The sequence below is a fragment of the Schistocerca americana genome, chromosome 7, assembly GCF_021461395.2.
Source record: "Schistocerca americana isolate TAMUIC-IGC-003095 chromosome 7, iqSchAmer2.1, whole genome shotgun sequence".
In the NCBI taxonomy this organism is placed as follows: Eukaryota; Metazoa; Arthropoda; class Insecta; order Orthoptera; family Acrididae; genus Schistocerca; species Schistocerca americana.
The window spans coordinates 53868736-53883361 of record NC_060125.1 but is presented as its reverse complement, the minus strand read 5'-3'; the positions used below and the strand labels follow the sequence as shown (position 1 = coordinate 53883361).

Sequence of the window (14626 nt, the reverse complement as noted above, 5' to 3'; positions counted from 1 at the left end):
TGTGTGTGTGTGTGTTTCCTTGCTGAGCAGAGGTTGTGCCCAAAGCGAGAATACTACTAGTAAAGACCACAGCCAATATAGCCTTTGTTCAGAGTCTTCATACCAAACAGAAACAGTGACTGAAAAAATGGATGATCTGCTTCAAGGTCAATTTTTGAAGCTTGGCTCTTCAGTGATTTTTGTTAGTTAACTTATCTGCTAATAAAGTTTAAATTAGAGCTCTATTGAACCTGTCAAGAAAAGGGAATGGACGCATAGTTTGCAACCAGAAAACGTGTTTTATAGCCAACAATGGAGAATTATTTCGTAACACAGACATTACACACACACACACACACAGACACGGGAAACACTGATGAATATCTTATCTTATGCTTGCCTGAATTGTGCCATCTCACCGAGCAGCCGACTCACTTCGACTGCGTCTTCGGGTTGGTGGAGCACTGCATCGAACCAACCCTGCGTGGCCAGCACCTCGTGGTTGGCCTTTATGAAGGCGAGGGCGGCCGCGGTGAGTCTGGGACAGGAGTGCCTGACGGCGAGCACAGCTGTGGCCGCTGCGGTCTCCACTGAGAGCTGAGCGGCCAGCTGCTGCTCGCACACTCCCTTCAACCCCGAAATGCCGTATTTGTCTGCGGCTACCAGAAGCTGTGGGACCACACTCGGCCGCTGTGGAGCCCGTAGGGTGTAGCAGTACGAGACCAGGTGGCGCAGCTCCGGGCCCTCGACGTCTGTGAGGTCGATGTGGCCGCCGCTGACCTCCAGCGAGTCCTGGTGGACCAGGGCGGCAAACACTGGACTCCTCGCAGCCAGAACGGCCCTGTGCGCCGCCAACCGCGTCTCCCCCGCCGCCAGGGTCACGACGGTGCACTCCCCGGCGTCCAGCAGGGGGCCCAGGTCCAAGCCCGCCGTCTCCTCAGCCTCCACAACGCGTTCCACTGAGGATGATTCTGAAAGACCGCATCTTCTGATGAGCCCCCTGCCATTACACAACACCATCAATATTCGTGTGAGCCTCAGGCAGATCTTCGCAAAAAAAAAAAAAAAAGGCTCTGAGCACTATGGGACTTAACTTATAAGGCCACCAGTCCTCTAGAACTTAGAACTACTTAAACCTAACGAACCTAAGGACATCACACACATCCGTGCCCGAGGCAGGATTCGAACCTGCGACCGTAGCGGTCATACGGTTCCAGAATGTAGCGTCTAGAACCGCATGGGCCCCCCTGCCGGCGGCAAGCAAAACCACTCAATTACAACAATGTGGTATTCTGTGTTTGTCAAACATATGTTACAAGTGAACAGTTACAAATTATCAAAGATACAATCAATAATACAATGAACACAAACAAAAGCAAAACACGGTTAATGGAACGTAGTCGAATTAAATCAAGTGATGCTGAGGGAATTAGATTAGGAAATGATACACTTAAAGTAGATGAGTTTTGCTATTTGGGTAGCAAAGTAACTGATGATGGTCGAAGTAGACAGGATATAAAATGCAGACTAACGTTGACAAGAAAAGCGTTTCTCAACAAGAGAAATTTCTTTACATACAGCATATATTTAAGTGTCTGGAAGCCTTTTCTGAAACTATTTGTATGATGTGTCGCTATGTATGGAAGTGCAACATGGACGATAAACAGTTTACACGAAAGGAGAATAGAAGCTTTTGAAATGCGGTGCTACAGAAGAGCGGTGAAGATTAGATAGGTCGATCACGTAACTAATGAAGAAGTACTGAGTAGAATTGGGGAGAATAGGACTTTGTGACACGATTAGAAGAAAGGATCGGTTGGTAGGACACGTTCTGAGGCATCAAGGGATTACCAATTTAGTATTGAAACGTCCCCTTTCGAAAATTTTAATTTACTGTGCTGGTAAACCTCTTACGTTATTTGATTTTCAAACAGCTGAGCAAAAGTGAACGTACTCAGACACTTCTCTCTTTACTTATTCTGATCATCACTAAACTGACACACAATATTTTCAGTGCAACGCAATCTGACTTTCAATAATCCCTGCAAAAGAATGGCCGTGACTAACAATAACCTATACCTTTCATGAATCACTTACCTCACAAAAATCTTCGTTATTCGAACTACTGAAATACAACGAGCGCCAATACTGTCAGCTAAATAAAACATTCTAACTACTGATACGCATAGTTAGCAAATGAAAGATTTTGATAGAGAACAAACAATGTATTTACCTTAATAGTGTTCAAAAGTCATTATATATATATATCAGCTCATGACATCCAGTCTTAGAAATTTCGTTTTTCTGACGGACACAATTCCAGATCATCCGCTCTCAAAATTCTGCCATCTCTCTCCCCACATCCACCATTGCTGGCGGCTCACCTCCAACTGCGCAACGCTACGCCAACACTACAATGCCAACCAGGCACAGACTGGACACAGCACAGCCAGTGATTTTCATACAGAACGCTACGTGGCGTTACCAATATAAAAACCTAAAAAGCCCACTTACAGTATTGGAGGGAAGCTTGGAGGGGAAAAATCGTAGAGGGAGGCCAACGGATGAATAGTGTGTTCATCGGTCAGTCAGATTCACAAGGATGTAGGTTGGAGTAGTTATTCGGAAATTAGGAGCTTTCACAGGATAGGGTAGCATGGAGAGATGCGTCAGTCCAGTTTTTGGAGAGAAGACCACAACACAATAGTAGTATTTCCCATATTGCTTTAACACTCCTATTTTAATACATGACTTACCCTCCTAAATTCTCCTTGTATTTACGTACACAAACTATAATTTACTTGAATATGTATTACTCTGCTGTTAACAACCAGTCCTGTATGTTTTCATGCACGAGTTGGTTCAAACAGCTCATCGACCATTTGATAGTAAAGCCTTGTTGAGAAATGCTACCTCTGGTCAGACTGTAACACCTGAAATCTCCGTACAGGGCAACATCCAACGATATGTAGCACTGAATCTTTAGTCAGTTTGTTTTGTTTTTGCTTTAGTGTGCAAGAAACAACTGGGGCCATTCGCGTCCAAGTCAAAACTACAGAACACGAAGACAGAGATGAGTTGAAAAACGACTATACGTCAGTCCCTATTGACATTATAGAAGACAGCTAAAAACAGACACGTGAAGACAGTCGAAAGCCCGTGCGTAATTTGCTAAAACGGCCGATAACTCAGATGACAAACCCAAGTGGGAACGTGAACGTAAACGTAAACGGTTAAAAAATGGACATTCCATCGGGAAGTGGCGGGCAGTTAAAACTTGGACGCAATGTGTACAAAATGGTGGGGTATGGCCACTTATCAAATGACGATGCCTAAAAAGGAATTGCCAGCACGCAGCCTACTTAAAATGACCACCTCCCGGCAGGAGGGCCGAGGGTAGGTCGTCCGAGCCGGTGGGAGAGGCTTAATAATCCTGAGCTTATTCCCGCGAACGGAGGACCATTGGCGATGCCAAAGGAACACCACCTCCTGACAGAAGGCAACACAGAGATGATCGGAGGGAACAGAGGTACTCGTGGGCTGAGGTACGAGGACTGCAGCCTTGGCAGCAGCGTCAGCAGCTTCGTTTCCTGGCAGACCGACGTGACCAGGAAACCACAGAAGCATCACACTGGCTCTACCAAGTGTGAGCAAGTGACAGTTTTCCTGGACCCACTGCACTAAGAGATGGGCAGTGTGCAGTGCACATAGAATTTGAAGGACGCTGAGTGAGTCTGAGCAGAGGGCAAAATTGAAAAGGCTGTGTCGCTGTATGTACTCCGTGAACTGATACAAGGCGAAGAGATCGGCTGTAAATACTGAGAAGTTTGCCAGAAGCCGGTATCGAAACAAACGTGTTGCGATGATCAAGGCACACATCCGACCCCACAGTCAGTCTGAGAGCCATCAGTGTATACGAAGGTATTATCGCGAAGTTCCATGTGGAGTTCGTGAAACTGAAGGCGATAGACCGAGGCTAGAGTAGTGTACTGAAGGCCAAAGTTAACATGGGCCACTTCACGAAGCCAAGGTAGTGAAGGATTCACACCCACTGGGAAAGTTGCAGGCAGCGTGAAGTTAAGCCTCCATAGCAAGTGGCGAAAGCGGACTCCAGGAGGTAACAGAGAAGAGGGGCGCGCCCCATATTGGCGATCAAAGGAATCACCGAAGGCGGCATAGGATGGGTGTCCACGCATGGCAGACAAACGGCAGGAATATCTTTTGAGGAAAAAGTCACGGCAGTAGGGCAGTGGTAGATTAGCAGCTTAAGCATACAGACTCTCAACTGGGCTAGTCTACAAGGTGCCCGTGGCCGAATGGATAACATGGTGGTGGATAGTGTTGAGATGACGTACAAGGGATGGATGCGTAGACGCATAAATAAAGCACACAGTCGAGTTTCGAACGGACAAGGGACTGGTACAAATGGAGGAGGGTGGTTCGATCAGCACCCCAGGAAGTAACAATTAGGACTTATAGGTCACTGAGGAACCGAGTACAGTGGGATTCCAGGTACGTCACATGATCAAGACAGCGCTGAAGACGACGCTCAGTGAGACAGGTCCGTGAAGAACTGCAATAGATGGCAAAACCGTCAACAAAAAGGGAGCCGGAGATGCCCGGCAGGATACATGCTGTTTTAGTGTTAACGGCGATAGCAAGGAGGACGACGCACAAAGCGGAACCCTGAGGCGCTCCATTTTCCTGGATAAAGGTGTCCGACATGGCAGAACCCACACACACCTTGAAAACACGGTCTTTTAAAAATGCCTGAAGGATATAGGGCAGATGGCCGCGGAAGCCCCACGTGTCAAGAGTGCGGAGGATTCCAGTTCTCCAGCAGGTGTCTTAGGCCTTCTCCAAACCGAAAAACAAGGCCATAGTCTGTGATTTCCACAGGAAACCATTCATGACATAGGTGGACAAAGTAACGAGATGGTCAACTGCAGATCCCCATGCTCGAAATCCACACTGTGCATTCGTCAGCAAACTGCTAGACTCGATCCAGCATACCAGCTGGGCATGAATCACACGTTGCATCACCTTGCAAACGCAGCTCGTAAGAGACATGGGGCGGTAGCTGGAAGGCAGGTTTTTGTCCTTGCCGGGCTTAGGTATGGGAATGACAGTGGCTTCACGACAGCGTCTGGGAATGTGCCCTCTGCCCAGATGCAGTTGTACTTGTTAAGCAGAAAGTGCTTGCTCGCAAGAGAAAGGTGCTGCAACATGTGGATGGCGCCTGGCCCTGGGGAAGAGGATCGGGATGAACTGAGAGCTTGATCTAGCTCCCTCATAATAAAGGCGGCATTGTAGCACTCACGATTCAGAGAAGGGTATCGTCCTCACACTCATGATGTGGAGAAGGGAATGGAATCACCTGAGCCTTCTCCGCTCGTTTCTGATGGAGAAAGGCAGGATGATAGTGTGAAGAGCTCGAAACGTCCTCAAACTGGTGGCTCAAGGTGTTAGAGATAGCAGTAGGGTCCACGATGACATCGTCAGGCCAGGAATTGGGAAATGGATCATGGTCCCAGAGAGCCATCTGAGGTTGTCCCACACGACACAGGAAGGTGTGGAACTGTTAAAAGAACTAGTGTATGAAATCCAGTTGGCTCTCTTGCTTTCCCAAAGAACGCGATGACACTTTGCATGCATCTGTTTATAATGAATGTAGTTTGCCATCGTAGGATGGCGGTCAAACACGAGGAGAGGACGTCACTGAGTGCGAATTGCGTCGCGGCATGCCTCAGGCCACCAAGCGACTGGGACACGATGTGGTAAAGAGGAAGTGCAGGAAATGGAATGTTCTGCAGCAGTAAGGATAACGTTTGTGCGATAGTCCACCTGATCATGACAACTGGGAAAAAAACTTTCTCTGTAGGTTGTCAGGGAGGAGTAAAATTGCCAGTCATCCTTAGGAAGCTGCCATTTGGGCGTGCATGTGGAAGGGGTAGGAGTCAGCAAATGGATAGCACACAGGAAATGGTCGCTCGAGCAGATGTCAGAGGGAATGGATCACTCAAGATGAGGGGCAAGCTGGGCAGTGCAAAAGTATAGGTTCAAATTGGAATAGGTGTGCCAGGAGTCGGAAAGGGGAAGTGGGTGCTCCTGTGTTAAGGTAGAAGAGGTTAAATTGATGAAGAAGGTCAGCCAAGAGGGCACCTCTCTGACGGGTCCTGGGAGAACCCAAAAGGGGATGATGCACATTAAAGTCACCAAGTAGCAAAAACGGTGGAGGTAGCTGCCCAATAAACTGAACTAAGTCTGCTCTGGTGACAGCGAATGATGGAGGGGCAGAAATGGTACAGAGGGAAAAAGTCGGGCGGGGAAAGAAAAGACGAACTGCAACAGCTTGAAGACTGGTAGTCAGGGAGATGGGTTGACTACGAATGTCATCCCGTATGAGCAGCATGAGATGGAATGCCGACCTCACGGGGATGTCAAAACGAACTGGTAAGAAATGTGAAAGCTCAAAGCTGTCGTGAGGGCTCAGTTTCGTTTCCTGAAGACAGATAACAAGAGGACGCACCGAAGCTAAAAGCAGCCATAAATGCTCTTTGTGGTACTGAAGGCAGCGGACGTTCTATTGGAGGAGAGTCACAATGAGGAAGAGACATAGGTGTGTCATCTTCGCGGTTGCTGAGTGACAGACGGGGAAGAGTCGCTCCATGGGGTCCGCAGAAGCATCAGCATGCTTGTGTGGTCGATCTGTGGTGTCCAACGCTGAAAAACGGTTGCTGGTGGGCACTGGCAACACAGAGGCCGGCCAGGCTAAGGTATCATGTGGCAACACCATCAAAGAGGATCTTCGAGTTGGTGAAGCAGAAGACCATTTGCCTTTGGTGGACTTCTTCAATCCTTTCCGGTTGGAGGAAGACTCGGGTTTTGTTTGTCTGGAGGGATGGAGGAACTCTTCACAGGAGTACTCTCTCTGTCCTTTCCAGCCTACCAGTTGTGTAGTCGGTGGCTTCGCCCCTTGAGGTGAGAGTCTGACAGCTTGTTTCACAGTTGGATGGAGGGGATGGCGATGCTACCTTGACATTGGGCGATTTCACAATTTCAGAGCTGAATTGGAGGCCACTTGTCTGCGTGGCCATGTTCTTCATGTAACGAGGGGTAACAACGACAGAACTGTAGGCATCAGACAGGAGAACACAGGGTTTGCGACTAGCCAGTAACTTGTGAGCGACTGGGTAAAGCATTTTTTCCTTTACCAGGATCTCTTGAACTGCCCGATCAAGATACATGGGACAATTCCAAGAGGAGGTGGCATGGCCATCATTGCAGTTGATACAGCACGGAGGAGGAGCTGGACATGCCTTCATGTGACAAAGGTCACGGAGCAGGCAGGTCCGGGGACGGAGCCAAGGCGGTGCTGTACCCCAAGTTGTCAAGAAAGTTTTAAGAAAGCGGAAGGAAAGAGAATGGAGCAGTTGACGGAAGCGGACTCCTGGTGGTAGTAGGGAGGAAGGGCGGCCTGCATACCCTAAATCCAAGGAGGCGTCGAAAAAAATGTCATGGGCTGGATTAGCAGGCATGGAAGACAAATGGCTAGCATAACGACTTAGAAGGACAGCTCGCCGATTGGACAGCGGAGGTTCAGCAGTCTCGGCATAAAGGCTTTCCACAGGGCTGGTGTAAAAGGTTCCAGACACTAAACGTAATCCACGGTGGTGGATAGAGTCGAGACGCCGAAGAATAAACGACCGAGCAGAGGAGTAAACTATGCTTCCATAATCCAATTTCGAGCGCACTAAGGCGCGATAGAGGTGGAGAAGGACCACTCGGTTCGCTCCCCTGGAGGTACCATTCAGGACACGGAGGGTTTTGAGGGATCGCAGACAGCGAGCCGAAAGATAGGAAACGTGGGAGGACCAGCACAGTTTTCTGTCAAACATAAGACCCAAGAATTTAACGATGTCCGAAAACGGAAAGTTGACAGGTCCTAGAAGTAAGGAAGGTGGAAGAAACTCCGTACGACGCCAAAAATTAACACAAACGGTCTTACTGGGAGAAAAGCGGAAGCCTGTTTCGATGCTCCAAGAGTGGAGGCGATCGAGACAGCATTGAAGACGTCGTTCAAGAAGGCTGGTCCGTTGAGAGCTGTAGTAGATCGCAAAAATCGTCCACAAAGAGGGAGACCGAGACATCAGGAAGGAGACAATACATAATTGGATTTATGGCAATGGCAAACAGTACAACACTTAGCACGGAGCCCTGAGGTACCCCGTTTTCTTGGGAGAAAGTACGGGAGAGAGTAGTGTTCACCCGCACTTTAAATGTGCGCTCTGCCATAAATTAGCGAAGAAAAAGGGGCAACCGACCGCGAAAGCCCCAAGAGAACAGTGTGCGGAGGATGCCTGTCCTCCAACAGGTATCGTATGCTCTCTCCAGATCAAAATATATTGCTACTGTTTGGAGTTTCCGGAGAGTGCAACAAGATGGTCAACTGCAGAACGATGCTTTCGGAAACCGCATTGGGCAGGTGTTAAAAGACTGCGGGACTCTAGCCATCAAGCTAAACGGCAATTCACCATACGCTCCAAAACCTTACATACACTACTCGTGAGAGAAATGGGGCGATAGCGAGAGGGGAGATGTTTGTCCTTTCCAGGTTTCGGAACAGGAACGACGATAGCTTTCCGCCATCTTCTGGGAATAGTACTGTCGGTCCAAATTCGATTACAAAGGCGAAGGAGATAACGCAGACTATGGTATGATAAATGCAGCAACATCTGGATGTGGATACCATCCGGTCCTGGGGCGGAGGAGCGGGAAGAAGAGAGTGCATGTTGGAGTTCCCGCATAGAGAAAACAGTGTTGTAGCTTTCGCGATTTTGAGAGGAGAAAGCAAGAGGCCGCACTTCCGCTGCACGTTTCTTTGGGAGAAACGCTGGCGGCTAATTTGAAGAGCTCGAAATCTCAGCAAAGTTTTGACCCAATGAGTTAGAAATTGCGACGGGGTCCACTAATGTATCATGCGCGAGAGTGAGCCCAGAGACCGGGGAGAAACTAGGCGCGCCTGATAACCGTCGAATCCAACTTCCGAGGAGGGAGTGAAGGTGTTAAATGAGCTAGTAAGGAAGTCCCAGCTTGCCTTCTTGCTATCGCGGATGACGCGACGGCACGGCGCACGGAACTGCTTACAGCGGATACAGTTGGCCAAAGTAGGATGGTGTCTGAAAACGCGAAGAGCACGTCGCCGCTCACGTATTGCGTCACGGCTCGCCTTGTTCCACCAAGGAACTGGAGGGGGCCGGAGCAATTCGGAGGTGCGAGGTATTGAACGTTCCGCAGCTGTAAGAATAACGTCTGTAATATGAGTGACCTCATCGTCGACGCCAGGAAAGTGACGGTCATCGAATGTCGCTAGAGACGAAAAAAGTGTCCAATCGGCTTGGGCAAACTTCCAGTGTCGCGGGCATATATGGCAGGTGTGGCTGCAATCGAAGGACACATGGAAAGTGGTCACTTGAGTGTGTATCAGCAAGGGCGAACCATTCGAAGCGCCGAGCTAGCGGAACAGTACCGACCGAAAGGTCCAAATGAGAGAAATTTGTCGTGGAGGCAGACAAAAATGTAGGGACACCAGTGTTGAGACAAACAAGATCCACTTGGTGGAAGACGTCTATCAATAGTGAGCCACATGGACAAGGATGTGGAGATCCCCAAAGCGGGTGGTGGGCATTGAAGTCCCCAACCAGCAAATAGGGGGGTGGAAGCTGACCAAGAAGATGAAGGAGATCAGCTCGTGCCATTGGTGTGGACGATGGAATGTATACAGTACAACGAGAGAAGGTGTATCTAGAAAGGGAAAGATGGACAGCGATGGCTTGGAAGGAAGTGTTCAAAGGGATTGGGTGATAATGGAGAATATCATGGAGAAGAATCATGAGTCCTTCATGTGCTGGAGTGCCTTCAATAGAGGGGAGATCAAATCGGACTGACCGAAAATGGGGGAAAACAAAGCGGTCGTGGGGATACAGCTTTGTTTCCTGAAGACAGAAGATGACTGGCGAGTAGGATCGTAAGAGGATCGACAATTCATCCCGATTGGCTCGAATGCCGCGTATATTCCAATGGATAATGGACATAGGGTGGCAGAAAATGGAAGAATGTGACCAAGGTTGCCCTCAACTCAACGACAGCTCAGAGCTTGCGACTGACAGCGTGGAACGGCAGTCAGCCGAAGGCAGAAGATCCTGATCCATAGGTTGTTCAGGAGCAGCTCCTGCCACCAGCGATCGGCCGGTTGATCGGCCGCCAGCACTGCGCCTCGGCGACGCAGAAGACGGCCGAGGGCGACTGCCGCCAGGTGGTGCTCTAGATGAGACATGCCGTGGCGGAGAAGGAGAGGAACTGGGTTTCTTATTAGCCTTCTTGGAAACAGAATGTTTAGATGAAGGAGCAACTGATGGTTGTGAATTTGGGGTACGTGAAAAATCTTCAAATGTAGGCTCTTTTTTGGAAGTCTGGGTGTCTGACTTTTGGGCTCGAGATTTAGCAGAACTCGACGAAGGGTGAGCCTTAGAGTGAGCAGGCGAAAGTGGAGAGGTTGAATGGGCGATCTTTGCGCTGGCCGATCTGCCGACTGTGGCACTAAAGGTGAGATCACAAGTCTGCGTGGCCACCTCCGTTGTTGGCCGAGGAGAGGCAAGGACAGTGCTGTATTTACCTGTCTGAGGCACAGTGGGCTTTCGACTGGCGAATAATTTTCGTGCACTAAAGGTCGGCACCTTTTCCTTCACTCTGATTTCCTGAATGAGCTTTTCGTCTTTAAAAATGGGGCAATCTCGAGAGGAAGCAGCGTGGTCACCCATACAGTTGATGCAACGAGGGGATGGAGGTGGACAAGCACCCTCAAGGGCATCCTTGCCACACGTAACACATTTGGCCAGATTGTAACAGGACTGGCTGGTATGATTGAACCGCTGACACCGATAGCAATGCGTAGGATTTGGGATGTAAGGGCGAACGGAAATTATCTCATATCCCGCTTTGATGTTCAATGGGAGTTGAACTCTGTCAAATGTCAAGAAAGTACAGGTTGGAATGATGTTCGTGTCAACCCTTTTCATGACTATGAACAACCGTTACGCCCTGGTCAGACAGGTAGTGTTGAATTTCCTCGTTGGACAATCCGTTGAGGGAGCGTGTATAAACGACCCCACGTGAGGAATTTAAAGTGCGGTGCGCTCACCCGGACAGGGAAGGTGTGGAGCAGTGAAGTATGCAGCAATTTTTGTGCCTGGACGGCACTGACTGTTTCCAACAACAAGGTGCCTTCTCTTAATCTGGAACAAGACTTTACAGGACCTGCAATTGCGTCGACACCTTTCTGAATAATGAGAGGGTTGACTGTGGAGAAGTCGTGACCTTCGTCAGACCGAGAAACAACAAGGAACTGTGGCAATGATGGAAGAACTGTCTGTGGCTGAGACTCATTGAACTTATGCTTGTGAGCAGACATAGTAGAAGATGAGGAAACCATTGCGGAAGTATCTCCCATGATTATCGGCGTCTCCGATGGCGCGCTCCTCCCTTGTGGGGGCCCTCTCTGAGGGCACTCCCACCTTAGGTGATTGTTCACACCTCAGGTCACACCTCCCGAAAAACGGACGGAGGGACCAATCGGCACTTTCGGAAGGTATCAGCTCGGGTAATCATCCCTCCCTGGGCCTGGCCGTTACCAGGGGTTACGTACGTGTCCTACCTGTCTACCCGGGGTGGGGAATTACGCGTTACCCCGTCACCGGCTGCGCATGGAAATGCGTGGGTCGGCCTTCACACATGCACAGGCAGGAAAAAAGAGAAAGGGAAAAAAAAGAAAGGGAAAGGAATGAAGAGAGGTGTCAAACGCCGCAGCGGAGGAAAGGGTAAAGAGAAGAGGTAAGGAAAAGAGAAGAACAAAGGAAGGACGAAGACTTGCAGGCAGCGAAGTATGTGTTACATTTTCGAGAGTCAGTCTCTGGACATAGGCACAAAACATACTCCCAGAGGGGAGTAAGGGAAGGAAAGCGGCGGAGGTGGGGGGGGGGGGGGGGGGGGGGAGGGCGAAGATGGGGGATGGGGAAGGCTGCGGAAAAGGAAGGTATGCAGCCCAGAAAGGAAGGAAGGCCACATTAGCTCGGGGTCCCGTGCTCGCTACGCACGTATCCACAAAAGAGTTGTGGACCCCCTGGGAGGAATCCTTAATCTGTAGTTGAGTATAGTCCGCACGATAAGTCAGTGCTGCACAAATTTGTTTTTGCATTTTTATGTAGAATGAAAGTAATGCTAATTGACTATGACATGGGGCAATCAGTCCTACCACACAGGACACGTCAGCAATAGCTTAATTAAAAACAACACTGAAGTTTAAGAAACTAGAAGTTGCGCGGATACAAAATAAACTACGAGTAAGAATGGCCAATGGCGAAATCAATCTACTGTGAAAGTATATCACAGATGGAAAACGCAAGGGCGTAACCAGGTCGTGTAAATCATTTAAACGCAGTAAGAGACGGAAAATAATAGTTGATAACGTTAAAGAAATTCCCACCAGAAAATACAGGATTTTGCTTTGATAAAGACTCTTCTGGAGCCGGCAACGGTGGTCGAGCGGTTCTGGGCGCTTCAGTCTGGAACCGCGCGATCACTACGGTCGCAGGTTCGAATCCTGCCTCGAGCATGGATGTGTGTGATACCAAATGGCTCTGAGCACCATGGGACTTAACATCTGAGATCATCAGTCACCTAGAACTTAGAACTACTTAAACCTAACCAACCTAAGGACATCACACACATCCATGCCCGAGGTAGGATTCGAACCTGCGAGCGTAGCGGTCGCGCGGTTCCATACTGAAGCGCCTAGAACCGCTTGGCCACACCGGCCGGCTGTGTGTGATGTCCTTAGTTAGGTTTAAGTAGTTCTAAGTTCTAGGGGACTGATGACCTCAGGTAAGTCGCATAGTGCTCAGAGCCATACGAACCATTCTTTAACTCTTCTGGACAGTGTACTGTTAAATCGCACGGACGACGGATTATTGTCACGTCCATTCGAAAGCACAATTTTCCAAATTTAATAAAGGGTCTGAAATGTCCATACAAGTTAATACTCAGGTTGTGGAAGCATAAAACAAAGTTACTTGCTCTATACCGTACACAACTGACAAAGCAGAGGAATGTTCACGTAACGAATTCCACGAGAAATAATTCTAAGTTATTAACGCACTTTTGTCGATAAGACGATGATCTGCATTTTTTATCGACTAGTCTATGTACAGAATAGTTTCGCAGGATTAACTGAATGACAGTTGTACCACTCGTTTGGATCCGACGTGAGTTTAAGGAGTGAACTTAAACTCTGCAGTCCAGTAACTCAGCTGCCATACGAATAAAATTCAGGGAAGCGTAAACTGTAGGTTTCGAAAGTACTGCGCTGAAGGAAACATTCATAAGGGGCTTCGAAAAAAATAGCGGATGCACTTGGAACTTCATGTCCTGATCGAACTTTGCACGAAAACTTGATTTCACGAAGTGGTAAAGTAATCTAGAAAGTCTCGTCGGTAAAATTAACCACAGCTTCTGAGAGCGAACTTTCAATTCCCTGACCTTAACTGTTCGAAGTACCTTAACAATAAAATTGCATTGTATTATACACAGGTGTACTACTTCATTTTTAAAGATCTTTTTTGGTGACCTTCCTCGAGTGACAAAATGGTTTTCTCTGCACTGCACAAAAGCAGCACCAAAAGGAACTTAAAATGCCGCGTCCTTAATCGAGCTGCCCTTCTGCAATAGTTACATGTAAAGAGCAAACACGTCTGTGCCAGCCCTATTCTCTCACCTAGAGTTCGCTCACACTCCACTTTCAACCCAGGGACGCCGTATTTCTTTGCAGCTGCCAGAAGTTGTGGGGCCACGCTCGGCCGCTGTGGAGCCCGGAGGGTGTAGCAGTAAGAGACCAGGTGGCGCAACACCGGGCCCTCGACGTCTGTGAGGTCAATGTGACCGCCGCTGACTTCCAGCGAGTCCTGGTGGACCAGGGCGGCAAACACTGGACTCCTCGCAGCCAGAACGGCCCTGTGCGCCGCCAACCTCGTCTGCCCCGCAGCCAGGGTCACGACGGCGCACTCCCCGGCGTCCAGCAGGGGACCCAGGTCCAAGCCCGCCGTCTCCTCAGCCTCGGCAGCGCGTTCCATGGACGATGATTCTGAACACGGGGTCACTGATGATCACTCTGCTATTACAGAGCACCATCAATATTTGTATGTTTGTCACACGGCACACATCAAGTCTACAGCCAGGTGCTGGATAGGTAGCGAGGGGCCCAGTGACAGGGCTTGCTTTGAATGGCCTCCACGTTCACCCGACCCAACGCCATGCGATTTTTTTTCCTTTGGGGATTCATCAAGGACCGTGTGTACGTGCCCCCACTACCAGCAGACCTCCATGAATTAAGAAACTGGATTGAAGCAAATGTTGCTACAATCACTGAACACACACTTATCAGCGTTTGGGAAGAACTCGGCTATAGACTTGAGTGCCATGTGACAAATAGTGCTCACATTGAACATTTAGAAGGTTCTTGGTAAAACTGTAAGTTGCTCTTTGATTTGACATATCATTTATAACTGTAAGTTTAATATAATAAATATTATAAAGC

At 48.9% G+C, this 14626-nt stretch overlaps 1 protein-coding gene across 1 annotated transcript in view; it reads right to left on the bottom strand.

The window, feature by feature from the left end:
- LOC124622164 (poly [ADP-ribose] polymerase tankyrase-2-like) overlaps window positions 1–14626 on the bottom strand; it is a 55371-nt gene that overhangs the window by 26863 nt on the left and 13882 nt on the right. Inside the window, exons 2-3 of the mRNA XM_047147807.1 lie at window positions 13808–14173; window positions 380–950 (exon numbers count right to left, since the gene is read on the bottom strand). Of these exons, the coding sequence (XP_047003763.1) occupies window positions 380–950; window positions 13808–14162 (926 nt within the window). The 5' untranslated portion in view covers window positions 14163–14173. The remainder of the gene's footprint in view (window positions 1–379; window positions 951–13807; window positions 14174–14626) is intronic.